Source organism: Thrips palmi, unplaced genomic scaffold, assembly GCF_012932325.1.
Source record: "Thrips palmi isolate BJ-2018 unplaced genomic scaffold, TpBJ-2018v1 HiC_scaffold_18, whole genome shotgun sequence".
NCBI lineage: Eukaryota > Metazoa > Arthropoda > Insecta > Thysanoptera > Thripidae > Thrips > Thrips palmi.
The window spans coordinates 5,238,482-5,260,220 of NW_023144627.1; the positions used below are offsets into that span (position 1 = coordinate 5,238,482).

The window sequence follows — 21,739 nt, forward strand, 5'->3', positions numbered from 1 at the left end:
TGGTCTCAAGGCTGGACTTCCAACAACGGACCCGTCAAGCATGAGGCCCCACTTGGTGGCGTTGGTGAACGCATTGAGGGCTACCCACCAAGTGACAGTGCACAGTGGACCGGAAGACCGGTGGAGGCGGCCAAAATTCTAAACGCGTTTTGAGCTCCAGAGTAGCTAAACAGGATTTGAACTGAACTTGTGATCCCACCAATGGAATGCTCGTTCGGAGAGCAATCCATTGGTGGGGTCACACGTTCGGTTCGAGTCTCAAGTAGCGACTCTGGAGCTCAAAACGCGTCTAGAATTTTGACCACCTCCCCCGGTCTTCCGACCCACTGTGCAGTGAACGCGGACCGTCCAGTCAGCCACCTGATTCCGAATGATCGTTTCGTCACTGTCTCTCTCGCAGCCATGGAGCCTCCGGTGTAAGTGCGAGAGAGACAGCGCGACTCAGTCTGCAAGCGCAGAGCTTCCACACTCACCATAGGGTGGCCTTGCAGTGTGCCGTGATGCCGGAAGTCGTCGTCGATGTCCAGCACGTTGGCCAGCAAGCTCTTCGACGAGCGCTCCTTGAGCTCCAGGCTCTGCGGTGACTTCCTCGAGCCGGGGGAACCACCGGCCTCGTTCTCGGGCACCGGTCTGGACATTCTAAGAATGCAGGGCAGCCACTGGAGGAACAGGCATCGCACCTGCAAGGAGCAACGGAACATTAGTAAATTGAAAAAAAACAACAAAAAAACATAGCTCTATTCGTAAAGCATTTAGACGATGCAGAGAATCATTAAAACAAGTCAAACTAAGGACCCGCCTTAACCTCTCAACTGTAACCAAAAGTCGTTTTGACAAAAGTTTGCACTGCAAAGCCAGTGGTAAAGTTTGCTTGCCACAAAAGTGGCAAGCCGTTTTGATTGCCCCCAGCTCGCCAAAATTTGGCAAGCTTTATGAAGATTTCCGACCAAAGCTTGCCAAATTTTGGCATTCAAAACGGCTTGCCACTTTTGTGGCAAGCAAACTTACCATCGGATTTGCAGTGTGGTACCGCACAAAAATGTTAAGCCAATTTTCGATTAAAACAAATAGGTCTTACCCAGGGAGACATTTCGTGTGTATCCGCACTGCGATGGTGGTAGTTAAGAATAAGGATTGTTGAGACTACTGACGATGCCACCATGAACATGATGCAGTTGAAGTAAGTACCTGTCATCACATTTAACATTATTAGTACAAACGCAAAGGAGTGTGTCACAAAGGAAGGGGCACAAATTATCTCTTTTAAATCCCGGTTTTGCACTCACAAACGACAAAATATTCAAACAAAACTGAGTGTCTGGAGTTAGTCAATAAAATATATTTAGCTCTCGGGTAAATAGCCTGCGCTAGCACAGGAATTCTTAAAAATCTTAAGAAGTTATCTTAAAGCCCAGGGAGGGAGAAACTGGACTTGGAAGACTTCACTGTAACAAAATAAAAGCACGAAAAACGAGGGAGAATAGAGAAATAAAAGGGAAGAAACAGGTTAAAAATAAATAAAATCCCTGGGACTGCTTTTTAGTTAAAAGTATGTCTTATTATTTAATCAGTCAAATATAAATTTAAATTCTAAACACTTAAATGTGGTGATAGCGAATCTGTGACGCAGCACATCTCTGCTCTTTTTCCAAAGAAAAATCACGAGATATAGTGCATTTGACACAAAAACTCACCAAAGCGGTATAACCAAACTACAATGTAAAAGTGATAATGTTTTGCATGCAGTGTGAGTGGTCTCCTAGCTGTTGCTAGAACTTAAAAACATTTTCCATTTATGTGAGTGCTTAGGTGCACGAAATGCTTGTGTACAGTCAGAAAGTGAATGAATATTTCGGCAAATGTTCTATAGCTGTAGTCAAACACATCTAGGAGAACCACACGGTGCGACGTATCATGGTTGATACCTTGTTACGTTAATGCACTTAACTATTTGTAGAACTAAATTGTAAACCAGTAGGAGGTCGAAGATCAACGCTATTGACTTCTCGTAGTGATGTCATTACATATTACACTAAAAGCAATTTCTTTCGCGATAAATACGAAATGAGTGTACAGATGTGATATGTTTCAGATAGATTTCTTTGAGACGCGCGTATCGCACCGAATGAGTGAAATGCTCACGGTGAAAATCACGAATAAAATATTACAAACACTTTTGTAAACAAACGGGAAGTTGGAAAAGAAAGCAACTTAACGAGTGACAAAAAAATCTATCCGAAAGAGGCCGAGTAAACGCCGCATTCACACCATTGCTCAAACTTTAGCTTACGTTTAGCTTAAGTATCTAATTAGAAAAACGTAGTTTATCTTAAGCGTATCCATTTGTTACTTGGAGGCAGAGGGGCTTCATCCCAAAACCAGGTCGCCTGAGAACACGTGGGTCGCATTGCAGTGGAGTAACCACGGCAACGCGAACACTCGCCTGTGAATTCAAGCCGCATGCCCGCAGTGACGTCACGGCAGGCACTTCGGGCACCGAATTCAACGGCGCGTTCAACGCAGGCCTTTTCAATCGTTTGTTAAGATACGGTGCCATGTTAGACAGGTCGGTTTAGTAATGTTTTGTTGTGGTGGTGCATAGCTGGTGTATGGAAAGGAAGTGGAGACAGGTATTGGGAACAGGGTGCAAGAAGGGTACCAACACTTGTTTCAGAATCAATTCAGCTGCAAGGAACGCATTAATTAGTTTTGCGAAAATGACAAATAGAATCCATCCACGTCATTCTGCAACAGAATTAACACATATTCAGCACAGAAATAGTTAGGACAAATTCATAGTTAACAGCATAGGCAAAAGATAATTATTCAGATGGTTTGGCATTTAGGCACCGAGCAAAACATCGTTGGTTAGGAGAGCTACATCACACATGCCTGAGCAATGTGCATTCACACTCACTCGCATTGTTAGTTACCGACTATAAAAGAAGGTAGTCGAAGAACCTCTAAATTGGAAAACTCTGGCTACAATTTTAAGCTTCTATTCAAAATGAGTCCATTACAAAAATACCAAGATAGCTTTTCTAAAAGGATTTATGTTGTTGCCGTTTACCAAAAAAACAGTCGAACTTTAGAGGCTCCTGCGACTGAAGTCACAAACACACATTTTCAGAAGGCAAAAAGAGAGATACTTTTAGGAAAGCATAGCAGGTCAAGGACGAGGAACGGTTGATCAGAAATGGACCAAACACGTGAATATAAAAGGCCGTGGATAAAGGTACAGACAGACAAAGAAGACATAGACAGATGCAGATTGGAAAACGGAGCCTGAGACTTTGTTCTAGTCGCAGGCCTCTCCGGAAAAACAGCTTTTTAAACTGCCAGTGGTTTGAGGCCAAGGGCCAAACGTGGTTCAATTGAGTACTATAGGCACGAAAATTTGTATTTTTAATGGCAAAGATATCGCCTGTGACTTTTTAAAATAGGAAAACTTTGTGTTCATTCACAAGATAGAAATTTAATTAGCTTATTTTTGAATAACTGCGACACGAACCAGTTGATATGTTTTACCAGAAAAAGCACACCGCCACATGCCATTTAAAAACAAGTTCACCCTTGGCATATTAATATAGAAGTCTCCTAAAGCGCCATTAAGCTCTTTTTGAGGAGCATTGTGGTGACATGAGCTTTAACTGGAAACATTGGATATCAAGGCTTTGAAACGAGTGTAACGTTAAATAACTTTATTCAATTCACGAATCTAGAACCGATACTAAACGCCTGACCAAGCCACCTGACCTAGGAGAGGTATAGCCTCAGACGTCTGCGGCAGGCACTCAGCAATCATGAGGGAAAATACTGACAGAGACAGCAGAATAGTGACGCCTGGAACAAAAAGCATCCACCCGAGTCACCGGAGTCAAAGACATAAGGCATCAAACATGTCTGACCATTCCTGAATAAGGTCCCTTGGCCGAAAGCTTCTTCGCGCATCACTGCAAGCCTAACTAAAAACCATTACTTGGTTTGGTCCGAAATGAAGGGTCTGAAAAGAAGCTTCATCTTAGACACGACGCTCGCACCAAGGCTATCTAATGAAGGGGCATTTATTGGACAAAAGTCTTGCCCGAAGTCTACACAGCGCGATCAATCGGAAGGAGAATCTGAATGAGCTACACGAGGTTTCTCCAACTCATGCACGCTACCGCGTTGCTACCGCAGCGATTGCAATCCTACAAGCGGCCAGAGAGAAGGACGCCGCAGAGAGCCACACAAGCCCATCCACACGCTGAGACTGTGTTAGCTGCTGTTTTCCGTATACGGAGGAAAATGACACTGAAAATGTTATAGGGCGACTTAATGAAGTTTTAGGGGAATCATTGGAAACACAACAAACGGTGTGATGGAAAAGGGCATGCCACTTTTTAAACATAACTCTCACAATGCGTTGAAATGGGTTGCTTCCCTGTGTGTCGCTAGGCATGTGCAACCTTGCTTGCATTCGTGACAATTTACGTTTTGTGATTTGTCTAATGTGCACGGCGTGTGCTGCGTGTTGGTGAGGATGGACCTGTGTGGGTAGCAAGCTAGAGCTATTTCAGTGGACTTGTGCTACCTAGCACAGGCATAGCATCGGACACTTGGGGCAGAGCGTCGGCGACAAGGTTATGAAACACCGTAAGTGAGAGCAGAATGGTGACTCCTGAAACAGTCAGATTCAATATTAGGACCGTTGTTTGTGTTGGTCAAGACAGACGCCGACTAGCAAAAGCCATATTTTCTTTAAATTAGGCGCGAGAGTTTGCGTGACCCAATACTTACGGTCAAATGACTCTGTGAAGTAACCCAATATGTTATGGTTTATCAAGTAAGGAGTCTTGTGTAAGCTACTGCGTAGGTGATTTTTAAGGCCTAACTTAATAAATGTACTTTTAAGAAAAAATCAGTTTGAATTTACTTGATGTTGTAATCTAATATGAGCTAAGCTTTAAAATAAAACATGTGTAAGCACTGAACTAAATTAAACAATGTGATCCCTCTGGAAGAAATCTGTAAGGAAGATAAATGCCATCTTTAATACACGGGTATTCTGGTTTCCAGACTCCGGCCCTGATGAGATGGATGAAAAGGATGCAGGGAATGAGAGTAGATTATAATCTGTAAAATAAAACAGTATTAGACTACATAAATTACAGGCCAGGGTGATCCGGAGCGTTCATCACCAACACGGTAAACCAAATCACTTTAGAAAAAATACAGAAAAAGGATCTCTGGGTTGGCAAATTAACCCAAACCATTTTGTAAACAGATTGTAAGCACACAGTGATTATGACTGTGCAAGAATATTTTTGATAAATTATTAAGAAGCGGAAAATCTTTTATGATGGAACTCTCCCTTCACACTGGCTGTCAAAAGAAACTTTCGAAGTCACTCAGCTCTAAGACATGGGACACCTTATGCCAGGGAGGACGGTTAGAAAGGTCGTAATATGGGGAGTTAGTGCTTACTGAACTAGTACGACAGTTTCCCGGCGAATGTTGGCGTCAAGCCTCTGGTTACAAGATGGGAAGTAAATTATAGATGAGTTTGAGAATGAGAGATACATCACCGATGGCCTCTTTGTAATGTGTTACTTTTCAGTGAAATAATTTCAGCCAGAACGTCGGAAAGCCGTCATACTATAATGCTTCAGAGAGAACTCTGCTCGCGAGAGAACTCGGTTGACCAAGTTTAACAAATGTCTGCCTAATTCATAGAGAACCACGGTTTAACTGCTTTTCGTTCAAAAGAAAAAAATAATTAGTTAAAATATGTTTTATAAAGGTCAGTTTAAGATATTGGATTTATAATTTTGGAATATAAAGCCTAGCACGCTTGCAAGAAACGCGAAAGAGCCTTGCATTCTTACATCCTGTTTAAATTGGGCGTTTACGGAACACGCATATTTCTGGTATTAGCTTGGTCGCTTACGATCAGGCAGGCATTTGCTGGATGGCATCACGCCTGAAATATGATGAAGGCTATGCAAGAATATATTCAATACTGCTCAGAGTATCTAGGTTTCTGCCGTGATGTTCTGAACCGCACGCAAAATTTAACGCTACACAACTGAAGCTACTTGTATGCAGCCAAAAATATTTAATGCGCAATAAAACGATGTCTTGTTACAACTTAAGTGAAAAGAGTTTAAATGAATCTGAAGCAGTTCGTACTGAATTGAGCAAAATGAACCAGAATCATCACAATAACGTCACACAAAAATGTGAGACAGGTGAAAAGTTAATCCCACTGGCCCGACGCCGGGTAATGGCATTGTGAAAGTACACAAAATAAAGAAAAACAAATTTTGGAAATTTACACAGCAAGATATTACAAGTATGATGAAAATTTTGAGCATGTTCGAATTTAGTCTTCACTTCATAAGGAATATTTTTGTGAAACGGCACATTGTCAGCTCATCACCTAAGAAAGGTTTGGGATGTAGATTTGGGGTGTTAGATGATATTGCGTTGAACGATTCAGTTCTGATCCCTCTGCGATCCAAGTAGCAAACACGTTCTCAGCAAGCACAAGGATACATCTGAGAAACGCGAGGACAGTGCACCGCAATAAAGCAGCAGACGAATAGTTTGTTATTCTAGGGAATAAAGGCAATTTCGCCAGATAGCGTTTATTGCATTACAAGTTTTAAAAAAATGGAGTGAGTCGCCAAAATAGGGTTTTTAACGCGATGCCCGCGACTGTCCTCTCACCGGATTTGCTTTTATTTTGACCGGGCGTCAGGACATGGGCAAAAAAATTTGAACCGACGGACGTGCTATTTAAATTTTGAATAAACCAGGATAAATTTAGATCAATGGTTATGTTTAATTGTTGCCGGAGGGTGTTAAAACAAAGAAGATAGTAATCGACGAGAAGGTACAGTGTCCTCGCGATTGTATTCGATCCTTCTACCGGTCATACACAGGGGATGCTTCCTTGTGTTTTATGGCAGAATTTTGAACTACAATGGGAGGCGTGAAGAAACAAAGCATGCAACCTACGATGGCAACAAGTATGTATTTAGTTCAATTTTAGGTGCTTTTTTATTTATTCCGACCATTTAAATTTTTGGTCTGTATGATTGAATCTTTTCAGAAACGTTTCAACAGACCGATTGCTTGTAGTGTTGTCTGAAGAAGCTAGCGTTTTTGTTTTTGTGTTCCCTATCTATTATCTCACTATACGACGAATGTTATGAAGTATGTTAACTCAAAAAATATTTTTGTGTCTGAGAGAAACTTAAGACCACGCGCAACAATAATGCCATTTGCAGACTGAATGTAATTAGTAAGTGACCCACCCATTAGTTTGACTTAAGTAACCTGCACACATGTTGTTCAATGAAACTTAAAACAATCTCAAATCATACGGTCATTTTATTTTGAATTTGTTACGGCGAAATCACGCGAGAAAGTTGCCTAGTTGCCTTATGAATCTGCAAGTCAATAAGGTTTTGCTGGCTTCAATACCATTACTGGAAAGCATCCACTACTCTAGCATTCAAATTTGCTGTACGATCAACAAGCAAACCAAATTCAAGAGAGCGAATGGAAGGTTCGCTTTACATACGTAAGGCAATCGTGAGCGATACCGCCTGCTTAATACAAATCAAAAATCAAGGAAAGCAAGTGTTATCATTTTGCAACATGATGTCAACTCCAGTGTAAAACTGTCCGTTTGCCTGTGTGATTTCGCACTGTGTCCCAGCCTTCTATTTTCGAATACGTTAATAATCAGTACCCGTCTTCCGCAAGCCAAAATAAATGCACTCAAACAAGAGTGTTTTTAAGGTGTAGTAAAAAAAGTTTTACGTTTCCGTTGATAACGTTAAGTAGCTCGTTGACAAAAAAAAAATGACCGAGATGTAATTGTTTTTCATTAAAAACAAAGCTCGGAGTAACGCACTTGAATTAACTGTATTTACTGGTTTAACCCTCTTAGCTTAAGACACAAGGGGTGACTTCAGCGGACACACAGGCAACTGTCGGAGTGTTATTTCTGGATGCTTTCTACCTCAACCTAAGGAGTAATAGGCAAGAGAGCTCATGGAAAATACGTGATGGACTCCAGTCAACAGCCGTCCTGCTGGCCGGTGTTCTATGAGCTACAGCGGTCCAATGAGAAGCTCTCGTTGTCTACAGGAGGTGTAAGTATATCGACAGGCTCTCCTGTTGTGTTACCTATGAGCGGCCTTTCAGAGGTTGGAGGCATTGTCTCGGATACCATATTTAGGAAAAAGGTTAACGAAAGAAGGACAGTCACATCTGTAGAAAAGAAGACAGAAAAGAACCCGTAAGCCTACAATGTGTGCCTACCATACTAGCCTCTGGGTGTACTTTCCCAGGGGCAGCGTTCCACCCACTTAGAGCATGTGAACTATCATGCACCATGGGAAGAACCTTATCCACATGTGTGATAGCGATATGGTAACATATGTGTCTGATAGGACCACGTCCTGCCAATCCTTTCCATCGTATTTTTTGAAAACGAAACTGTCCGTTTGTTTATGACCTTTGAGCATATATTGCTGCAAATGAAATCATTGGGTAATGGTCATGAGTGCTCGGAGGGACGGTTAAATACGAGGAAAACGACGTGATTTTCACACATATTTGAAAATGAAAAGTACAGTGCATTAGTCAGCACTTAATTCACATGGAGTCTCTAAGGAAACTAAACAAACAAAACAACAAGTGAGTAGAACTGCTGAAACCATAGTATATGTTACGTGATTCATTTCATAAAACTACTGCCAATAAAATTAAAATTGCAAGTAAAAGCAAAATTGGGACAGGAATTATTTGAATGTTTTCCTTTTGTATTTTTAACCGGTTTTATGGAGGGATATCTGCTGCTTTTAGGGAAAGGGCAGTGAATGTACTGATGCCTGAGAAGTTTTGCGTTATGTTACCTGGGCGTAAATGTGACCATAGATATATATCGAGAGTAGCGCTGGTTATTGTGTGATAGCGTCACGAAGGTACATGCGTGCACGGGCGTGCCGTTCTATGTTAGACTAGAAACTAGAATTATATAAATTATGTTGGTGTATGGTTTTGAAGCAGAATACCTTAACGTCGATTTCACAGCATAGATTAACACTGGACTATTAAGTTATATTATTTTAGTTTAGATTATAGACGAGCAGTTTAGTTTGCATTGCACTTGAGGTTTATTTAGATCTGGTCATTTTACGACAGATGTTTATGGTCATGCTGACCTTTAATTTAACTCAATCCCAGGGAATGAAAAGCAGTTGAGCAGACTGTTAGACAAAGATTGAAACAGAAGGCATGTTTTTTAAAGGGTCACCTCGGCTTTGCGCGGAAAGGGGGAGGTTTAAATGAGAGGGTTGTTGAGGGATGGGGAGGTTGCGAGGCGAGAGCACAAAAAAACAATGAAAAACATAGTTTGCAATCTAAAATCAAAGGGAGCCTGGGGCAGAAGCGAGACAACAACATGAGCACCAAATGATGAGAGATGACCTTGCCGCCGACGATAACCTGTGGGTGATGCAGATGTCTCCAAGCTCTTGTTCGGCGGGGACGTGGGAAGCACTTCGTTTACAGACAGTCCCTCGGCACTCCCAGACTTACCGCACTGCCGGGGGCCGTCCCGAAAGCCCCACGTCCCCGCCCGCCCTGTGCACCAGGCTGTGGTGGGGGTGTATGGCAAGGGGGATGATTTGGAGGTCCGTCAGTCAGTCGTCAGAATGTAGCCCCTCCTTCTCACAAGTCGCAAGTGGACACGGCACCATCAGATAGAGTTTACCTAATAATGGAACTGCGTCCGAAGTTGCTGGCATCGTCTCGGCTACCATGTTTAGGAAAACAGTCAGTGATAGAAGGATTGTAACGCCTAGAAAAACAAAGCAAGAACATAGTTTAAGCCGAGGTCTCACCAATGTGCGGAGGTCTTTTTTCCCTGGACCATGCTTTGACGTCCAATTTGTTTTTGCGACTTTATGCACTCTGAATTGCCGTGTTAAGAGAGGCGGGGATCTACTTCAGAAGCTATGAAGTGAAAACTTCTCACAAACCCACAAAAACGAATAGATTTTGTAGAACAGTAACGACACACAATGAAGAAGATGGTGACCAATAATTGAAAGAATGCCTTTGTTATCTATTGGGACTCTAATGTAAGGGTTTGTGGAATGTCATAAAATAATAGCTTGTCGCAGTTAAGTTAAGGGGATCTTCCAGAAGACCACGGAACCTGCTATTTGGCATGGCGACTCTATGGAAGCCAAGGAATGAAAGGAAATTTATCACACTGTATACATAAAAGCAAGTAAATAAGGAATCCGTTCCATCAATACTCATTGATAAAAAAAATTTTGATTTCACGAAACTAAGGCCCTTGAGGAAAGAGCGCAATGACTAATAAATTAGGCTCACCAAACACGGAGAAGATTCCAATATTTTCATGCTTTATTATGACAGAAACACATTAACAAGTCTACGACACGCGCAAACACACAAGAATGAACACACATAAACACCCACAGAGCATGCCAAGCAAATAAGCACAGAAAAAAGGACGTAAAAATAAGCAAAGGGAAAGGAAAAACGAAACTGCTACGGCTACAAACAGTCTGCCATGACAGGGCTACAACATCGAACACGAACGACTAAAGCGGAGAGGGGGGAGGGGACTAAAACGCTGAGTCACTTCTTTCACTTTGATCTGAATCGACAGAATTAATAAGTCACATACAGTAGTACACTTAAAAGTTTTTAAACAATGATTTTAGTGGCATCACTCGCAGGTTTATTTTCAAAATTAGCTACAGGTTGTCCCGAGGACTTTAAGGAAAAGGATTTATTATTTTTGCGAGTGATCCGTGGTTGGCAAGAAAACATAAACTCAACCTCCTTTGAAAACGGGGATACATTTGAAGCTAATTTAGTGGCGTGGAACGCTCGGTTTTCCGCTGCTCTTCCTCAGCCAAACAAAAGACAAAGGCCAAATAAAGGCATCTAGCTGGTTTAGAGAGGTTAAGTCGTATAACTGTCTTCTGCCTTCTTATTTATTTAACTGCTTTTAGTTTGGTTTCAGCCGAGGCCAGCCGTTACAAACCTAGAGTGAGCTTCTCTCCACACTCATGAGGCAATGTGAAACCGAGCAGGGTCATGGAAGAGATGATTACACAAGGAACGATCAAGTTGATCGTGTAAAACAGCGTCCGACGCCGAATGTGGAGGACGAAAGTAATGTCAACGTAGAAGTCGTCTGGGCAGCAAGTATAGTTCACTAGATGGCGAAACGCGGGCATGCCTGCAGGACACCGCAACACACACAACAAACAAACCAAAGAGTGATTAAAAAACACAGCACTAACGGCCGTCAAACTGCTATGAAAAGTGTAGATGCGCATGGGGGAGGGGAGAGCCTCGCCACTGACTACCTGAGCCGCACTGCCTGGGTCACTCAAACGACAAAAGAAACATCATCAACCATTCCTGGCAGACTTCCGGCAGTGCAGTCAAAAGTAACAGTGGGCGGACGCTCGGCGGGTGAATACGTCTGAGCATTCTGGACGTCCATCTTGACCTGAATCAGGGCAAATGCTGCGAGATTGTGCTCTCACAAACAGCGGAAGAATTTGAAAAAAAAAGCGGTAGAAATGATAGCTTACGAATAAAAAAATGTCCATTAGGAAACTGAATTGTTAACGCTTGATTCAGGTTTGACGGAAAGGTATAAGCGGGACCACCGCTGCCGTTAGCCGACTAGGAGCCCTACTAGGAGCCCTACTAGTGCCAGACGTGGCAGCGCGATGCAGCGGTCCGGTTCAGAGGGGCAACGAGTCAGACGGAGCACGCGGTAAGAAAGCGATCCTGGTCACGCTCAGCCATGCTACTGTGGGCGGCTACGGGGCAGCGCAAACTGAACACAAAGAGAGGTACAAAAACGTGCACTTCCGACAGCTCAGAGGGCGCTGCCGTGTCTGTGGGCGCAGCTAGGGTTTGCCGCAGAGACTCATGGACCGTCAGTGAGACCAAGGCTCGGTTTGGACGCAGTGCGGCTTCACCAAGGGTTTTTCAGCGAATGAATTACTGTGCATGTGAAATCCCAACGCTCCATAAAAACACACAGAGTCAAGTGGGCTTTTTTTTCACCGCATCGCGACTGATACCTTTCAGCCTTGGAAATGCCAACAATCTCAGTCCACATTCTGGTAAGGTAATAATCGAGGCAACCCCAGTGCATCACACCGATCTGAGCAGCGGAAGTGTTCTAAACGGAATGTATAGAGAAATTGAAACAGGCATAGCTGGTTTACCTAGTGAGAGCTTCTCGCCCGAGTCCGGCGGGAGCGTAAAACCTAACACGGCCATACTCGCAATAAGCACGCACGGCACGATCAGGTTGAAAAAGTAGTAGAGTGTACGCCTTCGGATAATTATGATAAATGTTATATCTATGTACGGTTCCGGACAGCAATTGTAGTATATCTCATTCCTCTTGCCCGGCACACCTGGAACGAGCATATAGAAACAGGATAGAAGAGAGTCGAGCAACAAGCAGAAGAATAGAGATAGTAAGAATGGAAGAGATGCACTTCGGCACCTCCTAGCAGAATAACAGCTCCGATTCCGCTCCACAGTAGGCCAGAAGACCAGTGGAGGTGGTCAAAATCCCAGGTGTATTTTGAGCTCCAGAGTCGCTAAATGGGACTCGAACCGAACGTGAGACCCCATCAACGAATTCCTCGTTCAGAGAGCAATCCATTGGTGGGGTCACACGTTCGGTTCGAGTCCCATCTAGCGACTCTGGAGCTGAAAAGACGTGCGGGATTTTGACCACCTCCCCGGTCTTCTGGCCCACTGAGCGCTCTTCGAAGATAGGGTTGTCATGGAGCCGCACTAGATGTTAGAATTATTCTGCCAGGAGGAGTCGATTTTTCTAAAGGAGAGTGCATTCTAATGTGCCCAAGACCTGCATTTGTAAATTTCTCGTTACAAAATATGGCATTAGAATGCGTGATGTACTTGACTTGCCTGTATCAGTACTTCATAAAAATCAGACGCGGTCGGCATTTGAGCTTACAGACAATACCCACGTGACACTGGAATTTGTTCAGTGAAGCGCCATGTAAACGATTGACAAATACTAGTAAATCAATGAAACAGTGCTTAAAAAATAAATAGTAATACGCACACAAAATTTACAGTAGTTTTAGGCACATTAGGAATTGAGGTTTGGATCGGAAAGCCAAAGCAATAAATTGTCAGGAATAGTTAAAAGGAACACATCATCTTTGTAACAGAAGAGTTCTTTTGTTTTTCAGAAAAAAATCTCAAAATAGTAGCTTTCCCGACAAATCACTGCAGTGGACGAGTGCAGATTGGCAGAGGACACTGACACGTAGGATACGACTCAGACTTCTAGTTATTGTCGATTTCTCTAGACAAAAATTAGTATGCAATTGCTATTTCTTACTACTAGAGAGGAGGCTATAAAAATGTTTAAAAATGCGTATCCTACGTTCTGATTAATGTCTCTCCGCTGGCTGCCCAGTGATTATTCATTTTGGCCCATGGATTTGGCAGAGGCACGTTCTTTGATCCAAAACGGAAAAAAAAGATGGAGCACGGAACGTGTGATCTCTCAAACTCAAGGGCACTTAAACCACACAAAATTAGAAGTGAACTACATTCAAAATATTAGTGTAATTAAAACTGCCATGTTATTTAGCCCCAGAGGGGTGATCTGCCTTGCGGCTTTACAATGCCTCACTGTGTTTAGACATTTTACTCGCGTCAAATGTAGCGCGATTTAACGTGAATTGCGTGTTATAGGGAATATTAGTTTAGGTTACTTTGAAAAAGGTCATTTTACACGAATTGTAGCTGTCTTCGGTTTAAATCATGGATTTTCCCGAGCCATGTTTAAAGGACAGGCCTCCGTTTTGAGACGGACAGGAAGGATGCTTTGCAAGGACTTCAGTGCATGCCTACAAGCGCAGTATTGTGCAACCAGGTTTCACGATTGGAAACCAATTTTGGTTATTCTGTTGTTGCAGTTTGTCCAAAGCAACAGACCTGGAGAGAGAGCGAGAGAGAGAGGCGTAGCGGCTAAAGACAAAGCGTACGGCTGAACGCCGTCGTATTTTTATTGCTTTTGTGACGTGACTGCGAGTGTCCTCGCATCATCCGTGTTCAGCGTGCCAAATACTCCAAGGCTACCGCCCTGCAGGTTCGACCTGCACACGATTGAGCATGCTGAAGCAGCAGAGGTTGGGACCTCTGCGAAGCAAGAAGAATGTATCCATTGTAGCAGCGTTGTGTGGGAATCGGGCTTGACATGCGTTTACGGAAGCAGGCGTGCGTCAGTCTAACAGAAAGAGTGGCGCCGACGGTGTGTCGCGGTGGGTTTTGCGTTCCAGGTGCGTAAGTCAGCAGGACTCACGTCTTCGTTGGGTGTAGAGGAAAGGTTAGGCGTTACCTCCCTGACTCGCGGCGTTATTCGACGTTTTACTGGATTTCCGAATGTTTTATTTATGATAAGTCACCCTGATTTGCGTGCGGTTCGTTTTCACCGTGCCGAGGAGGCTCAGACGATTCTGGGGAAACTTGCGGGGGCTCCATGGCAGTTGTTTTTTGATAATTTTGGTTTTCTTTGTCACAAGAGAGACTAGTTTTGGCCAGTTTTGTACAAAGTTCATGACCAGATGTAAGATCCCGGATGTTCATTTCACTTAAAAAAGAAGCAGAAAAACAAGAGATTTTAACAGCTTATTGTTCACATTCGTAACAAAAGGTTTTGACGAAGGATTAAATAAGAATGTTATACCAATGAGAAAATAAAAAGACTTTTTCAAATGGTAAAACAAAGCGTTGCTGCCTTCCGGGAACTTAAAACTGGTCAACGTTACACACTTAAGACGATTTTGGAAACATTCAACGCGCATTTAACGTTTGAAGAAATTGCGACCCATCATGATCTCAAGTACGTTCACACTCGAATAATTATTTTGCGACTGCAAGGATGCAATACTGATAACGTGGCATTTCAACAACCGAAAATGAGCGGTTGAACATTTTTAAAATCGAAAATCGTAACAACACGCACTTTTATTTTCAAGTTTTAAGATGAGAATAATTGAATGGTGGACGAATTTGTCCAAATCGTGATTGCAATCACTACAGGAAATGATATAATTTTCTTTCAAATCCCTTTCAAATGCCTTACCTTGTAACACATTGATTTCAAAATATTACCACAAAAGTCGCAAATTGAAAATAAAAGAACGTGTGAAAGAAGCTGCGTTCTTGTGAACGAATCTTACATTAAAGTTTTAAATCCACAAACATTAAATTCAAAAGATGTAAAACATAGAAAACAAAATTTGTATGCTTCAAATCAAAAGGTAATGCTCAGTCCTTAATCTTTCTTTTTCAATGAATTTTTCATTTCATTCATGAAATTATCCGAACCTGGTTGCCTGCAAAACCTTACCCAGTAAGTCCCATTCTCCGTTCGTGATGAAACTGCTGACATCCCCACCCGCGTCATCCTGGAGCTGCAGATCCAACTGGAAAGGAAACAACGAGACGTTAAAGCCAAAGACGCTACAGACCATCACCTTCTCAAGTGCGTATCACCATCAAAATTCGTAAAATGCACAGCAAAACGGTTTCTGGTTTTCCCCGGAATTCCCTGGAAATCACCCCAGAGAGAACAGCAAGTCAAAACGATGTCAAAATGAACTCAAACTGATGTTGGAGGATGTCGTGTTGACGTCAGAATGTCATCATTAGACATCATTATGACCTCACCTTGACCTGCTTGTTCTCCTTGCGACCCGTGTCTTCACTACCAGCTGGGAACCGTTTTTGCCAATTGAGGTTAAATCAGAGCTCACCTGAAAACCATCATACGTCCAGCTGCCAAATTTCATCTCACACTTTTGGTCGTCGAACGGAAACCAGGTGATGTCGATCTTGCACGTGCTCTTGAAGATGCCGGGCGGGACGTACAGACAGCTGCCGTTGTTTCTGACCACCACGTTGGTGGGGTACGTGCCGTCGAAGCCCTCGTCCGCACTGCGAACAGACAAGGCATGAGCAGTCTGCGCACAGTGGGCCAGAAGACCAGGGGAGGCGGTCAAAACCCCGGACGGGTTTCGATCTCCAGAGTCGCTAAATGGGACTCGAACCGAACGTGTGACCCCACCAATGGATTCCTCGTTCGGAGAGCAATCCATTGGTGGGGTCACACGCTCGGTTTGAGTGCTATTCAGCGACTCTGCAGCTCAAAACGCGTCGTGAGTTTTGGCCACCTCAGCCCATCGTCCGGCCTACTGTGCTGCGACCGGAGACACGTCCGTGCGAACATACACTATGGGACTGATTTCATGGAAAAAGCATAGAAGAGGACGGTTGCACTGAGAATGAAAATGTTTTAATCGACCATAAAATTGTGGATGAGGAAACCTTTCCTCTCGAGGAACGCAAAGCTAGAAAGCAAATTTGGTGTACAAAATTATTCTCCGTCGAACTTGGGTGATAAAGTACACCTCCCCTAAAATAAGGTATTGACCAAGTCTCTTTCATTCTCAGTGTAATCACAGCATCCCTACAAGTCCGATTGTATGCTCGCAAAAATAGAACAAATATTTTTTTTAAATAAGAAAACAGCAGCAGGGGAGTCATAGCGCTACGGCAGGTGCATTTACCGTCATTTTGATCCTATTACTCGCGGCATTGCCCGATGTTACCTGTTGTACATGAGGACGTCGGGCTTCCATATCCGATGCGGCGGTATCCTTAGATCTTTGACCCCGCCGAACTCTGATGTGTTCCATCTCAAGTTGACGTCATTCCATTCCTGCGTCAAACCAAAAAACGCGTCAACGAATGCACCATGGGAACAACGTTCTATCAGTGCGGGTCGCATAGTTACCAGTTTGAGCCAGATGTTGGTGATGAGCAGCTGGTTCTTTTCATCCTGTAACACGAGACAGAGGCGTGTTAGTCGCAGTCAAGCAAAGCGAGGATCTGACCAGGGCCCCTGCAGACGGAAGTATAGGCAACACGCTGCAAAGACGGCCGGAGCGTGTTGCCTACGCCGTCATTGGCAGGGGCTTTCTTACCGCATCACAACTTCTTGACGCGTTTTGAGCTCCAGAGTCGCTAAACAGGACACGAACCAAGCATGTGACCCCACAAATGGATTGCTCTCCGGACGAGGAATTCATTGGTGGGGTCACACGTTCGGTTCGAGTCATGTTTAGCGACTCTGGAGCTCAAAACGCGTTCGGGATTTTCAACGCCTCCACCGGTCTTCTGGCCCACTGTGTCTGGCGGGTCTGTGTATCACATCGCGGGCATTCCTCTTTCTTCCAGAGGCCATATTTCACGGGCGGCAAAGCCCTCGCAACATCAATCCCCACTTCCACGGCCGATTTTACTCCGGAGGGGCGCAACAGCCAATCAGAGCGCGGCCGGCGTGGCCAGCACGGCCGGGGTGCAGCCAATCAGGCCAAGGCGGGGCAAGGCGGGGCACGCCGGGCCCCGCAGCGCTGCAGCGGTTGGCCGGAGCACACATTACCCTGTCATAAACTCGCTGTCTCCTCTCTCTCTCTCTCTCTCTCTCTCTCTCTCTCTCTCTCTCTCTCTCTCTCTCTCTCAGGGGACGGGCACAACTGCACGAGGAAAATCGGGGACGTCTGTTTCAGGGGGCGGTTCCACATTCAACACGTCCCACAAAAGAAACGGTATCGGCATCAATAGGATCAAATCCTTGGACGCAAGGGCACACAAAGAGGAGGGGGTGACCGATGTTCAAAGTCCAATATGAGTGAAATAAACACGGAGCCGGTGAATTGTCCAACTGCGAAATTGCCCTTTGCTACTGGTACAACCACCGGCTGGTTGTCGAATAAAAATTAAAGGGAAGAGGCGATGCAGCAAACTAGTGCTGAGACAAAAGAGAGGGACCGGTGCAGGTGGTCCAAAATCCCAGACTCGTTTTGAGCTCCAGAGTCGCTAAATGGGACTCGAACCGAACGTGTGACGCCACCAATGGATTCCTCGTTCGGAGAGCAATCCATTCGGGGTCACACGTTCGGTCGGAGGCCCGTTTAGCGACTCTGGAGCTCAAAACGCGTCTAGAGTTTCGGCCGCCTGCGCCCGTGTTCTGGCCCACTGTGCAGCGCGGGCAATGAAAACTTATTAACCATGTGGGGCTGCCCTGCCGGCCACATGGCCAGCGTCTTAGCGAGTTGCTGTTACACTAAACCGGCCACCGGGGGCGGCAGTGCGCTGGTCGTAAGAAGCTGCCCGGAAAAGGAGCTCAGAATGGGCGCGGTGGACTTAACCCGGTATCCAAAACTTTGGCGCTGGGGGGTCGAAAAGGAGGACACTTGCCCCCCCCCCCCCCCCCCCTCCTCCTCTCTCCCCTCTCTCTCTCTCTCTCTCTCTCTCTCTCTCTCTCTCTCTCTCTCTCTCTTCGCGACAGTTAGGTCGGTGCGGTTTTGCTCTGCTCCAGCCGAACGACGCGAACATCAATATGCCTTAAAACACAAGCCCCTGCCGCGGCGCTGCCACGGCACTGCGAGGCAAGCCGCTCGTTTGTAATCGTCTGTTAATAACCGGGCCGGGGCGGCTCAGTTTTGAGGATCGTCACGCTGTTCCATGTCGCACAGTGGGCCTGAAGACCGGCGGAGGCGGACAAAACTCGAGACGCGTTTTGAGCTCCAGAGTCGCTAATCAGGACTCGAAGCGAACGTGTGACCCCACGAATGGATTGCGCTCCGAAGGAGGAATCCATTGGTGGGGTCACACGTTCCGTTCGAGTCCCGTTTAGCGACTCTGGAGCTCAAAACGCGTCGGGGGTTTTGGACAGCCCCCCACCGGTCTCCAGCCCACTGTGAGTGGGGTCGCTGACAGTGTAGCCGGGCTCACGGGGCCCGGCCGGGCCTGCGGCGGGCTGCGGCTGTGGGGCGGGCGGCGGGGCCACTGGAAACACTGGGCCATTTGTCTGGGAATCCTCGCGGCCCTAGCGGCCCTAGCGGCCCCAGCCGCCCTCAACGTGGGGACCAACTTTCCGTCAGAGCCAGAATGCCGACCCTTCCCCCACATCTTCGCATCGCTTCGACCGCGCGCTGCCTCGCATTTGTGAGGCACATACGGCACACTGATTCCGAGAGTCGTTTTCGTCGCCCCGTCTCGTTCACACGCGTGGGGCGTACACCGTAGGTGGGAGAGAGACAGAGCGGCGAAAACGACCTTTGTAATACAGTGTACTGGACGAGGTTCGACGGTGCAGTGATGTTTTGAGCCAGAGTCGACAACAAAACCACCGGGAGCTTACCGTTCGCGAAGAGGAAGAGAGAGAGAGAGAGAGAGAGAGAGAGAGAGAGAGAGAGAGAGAGAGAGAGAGAGAGAGAGAGCGCTCCCACACTGTCATCGCTACAGTCGGGCGGCAACCCCGCAGCGGATCGCAGACCATGCTTTTCCCCTCCAAAGTAATGGCGAGGTTTATTTCACTATCAGGACACTGGGGGAGTGGAAAATGGTTGCAGAAGGAGGGGGAGGGGGCGCTTTTTGCGGGGGTGGTCTGCCTGTGGCTCGGGGGGACTGTCTTTGTTAGGGGCGTGGGTGAGAGAGAGAGAGAGAGAGAGAGAGAGAGAGAGAGAGAGAGAGAGAGAGAGAGAGAGAGAGAGAGAGAGAGAGAGAGAGAGAGAGAGAGAGAGGTGCCTGCAGAGACAGTGGGACTGCAATGCGGGGTGTGGGAGGGAGGAGGGTCAGGCCAACTGGGAAAGGTGGTGGAAGGGGAAGGGAAAGGGGAGAGAGAGAGAGGGGGAAACAGAGAGCGTGGTGTGTGCTGCGGATACCTGGGAGGGTGACATGAAGTTTGATATCTTTACCCCTGTCTTACCCCCTCCCCTGTCATGCCCAACATCAACATGTCATTTCTCTGCGGCCCCTTCCTCCGCTCTGCCCTTCCGGCGTCGCTCTGCGGCCGCCCTTTTCCGGTCCAAGTGCAATTTTGCAGCGAAAAGGGGGCGAAAAAAAGGAGGGAGGGAAAACAAACGCAGAGAAAAAACTGGAGGCGAAGAGCGCGCTGCTTTCCAGTCACGGAGCGAATCCAGCGGGGGGTATTGACACGCTGCGCTGCTGCGGTGCGGCGCACAGTGGGCCAGAAGCCGGTGGAGGCGGCCAAAACTCTGGACGCGTTTTGAGCTCCAGCGTCGCTAAATGGGACACAAACCGACCGTGTGACCCCACCAATGGATTGCTCTCCGAACGAGGAATCCATTGGTGGGGTCACACGTTCGGTTCGAGCCCCATTCAGCGACTCTGGAGCTCAAAACGCGTCTAGAGTTTTGGCCGCCTCCACCGGTCTTCTGGCCCACTGTGGTGCTGTGCGGCGCGGTGCGGTCAAGGGAGGTCCCCAGAGGAGCGCGGTGCCGTGGCCACGGTGGCACGGGGTATCGCCACCGGGCATTCGCAGCACGTATGGGGCTGCGGGGCTGCGGTAGTAGAGTGCAGAGAGACACGGCGTGTGGCGTTCTGATTCCTCCACGCTCTGTCCGATTGTCTTGCCCTGGATGGAAGAGAGAGAGAGAGAGAGAGAGAGAGAGAGAGAGAGAGAGAGAGAGAGAGAGAGAGAGAGAGAGAGAGAGAGAGAGAGAGGGGAAGGGGACGGGAATCAATTTTTGGCGCGCCAAATCAAGCGTCGCACTCTAGTTCCCCCACACTCTCTTCCCGCGTCACCTTTTTCCAGGATAAAGCCGTAGGTGTGGCTGCAGTGGAGCGCTGCCCCATTTTCACACTTCGGAAAAGTGGTCGCACTCGCCCACGGCGCTCCGTACATCTGCCTGTCTGATAGTCTGTCTGTCTGTCTGTCTGTGTGTCTGTCTGTCTGTCTGTCTGTCTGCCTGTCTGTTTGTCTGTCTGTCTGTCTGTCTTATAGTCTCTCAGTGGGCCATTAGACCGTTGCAGGCGGCCAAAACTAGACGCGTTTTGAGCTCCAGAGTCGCATAACAGGACTCCAACTGAGCGTGTGACGCCACCAATGGATTCCTCGTTCGGAGGGCAATCCATCGGTGGGGTCACACGTTTGGTTCGAGTCCCATTTGGCGACTCTGAGGCTAGGAAACGCGTCTAGAATTTTGGCCACCTCCACTGGTCTTCTGGCCCACTGTGAGTCTCAGTCAGTCTGTCCGCCTGTCTGTGAGTCTGTCAGTCTGACTATCCGTCCGTCCGTCTGTCTGACTGTCTGTCTGTCTGTCTGTCTGACTGTCTGTCTGTCTGTCGACAGACCGTCAGGCTGGCCCACATGAGCTGCCTGTTCCGTCGGCCCCCTTCCCGTAACGAAGACCTCATAATGAAATGTAAACCTGAAGTTGGACGGACAGCCCGAGCGCGGCGAGGGAGGCGAGCAGCAGGAGAAATGGATACACCGCGAGAAGAGGTTGTTTCGAAACGTTTGCTGACAATTGCTTCTACAACTCTCTGCATTTCGCAAAATCCAAGTCCGCCAGACTGAACGAACCCGTGTTTCAAAGACAGGAATCCGAGATCCCTTGTGTGCGCTCTTCACACTTCAAGGTGAGATAAGAGAATAAAACAAAGCTACTAAAACTTCTGTTTTCGCTTATATTCGAGACACTTTACCGACGGTGTCCTTTGCGATCCCATAGAGGCACATCGACAAGTGAATTTCGGTGTCCGTCCGTCTGCACGCCTGATCGCGTCTCTCGTCTCTCGTCTCTCTCTC

General features: G+C 46.3%; 1 protein-coding gene across 6 annotated transcripts in view; it reads right to left on the reverse strand.

The window, feature by feature from the left end:
* Positions 1-21,739, reverse strand: part of LOC117645360 (neuronal acetylcholine receptor subunit alpha-7-like) — an 83,324-nt gene that overhangs the window by 8,046 nt on the left and 53,539 nt on the right. Inside the window, exons 3-11 of one of the 6 annotated variants that reach the window (XM_034385503.1) lie at positions 16,916-16,960; positions 16,731-16,840; positions 15,876-16,056; positions 15,470-15,545; positions 12,291-12,485; positions 9,773-9,859; positions 4,574-4,660; positions 1,079-1,188; positions 474-680 (exon numbers count right to left, since the gene is read on the reverse strand). In XM_034385503.1, the coding sequence (XP_034241394.1) occupies positions 474-680; positions 1,079-1,188; positions 4,574-4,660; positions 9,773-9,859; positions 12,291-12,485; positions 15,470-15,545; positions 15,876-16,056; positions 16,731-16,840; positions 16,916-16,960 (1,098 nt within the window). Of the gene's footprint in view, positions 1-473; positions 681-1,078; positions 1,189-3,756; positions 3,844-4,573; positions 4,661-8,181; positions 8,266-9,772; positions 9,860-11,083; positions 11,282-12,290; positions 12,486-15,469; positions 15,546-15,875; positions 16,057-16,730; positions 16,841-16,915; positions 16,961-21,739 lie in introns of all 6 variants that reach the window. The other 5 variants (XM_034385498.1, XM_034385500.1, XM_034385501.1 and 2 more) reach the window with 5 other exon arrangements.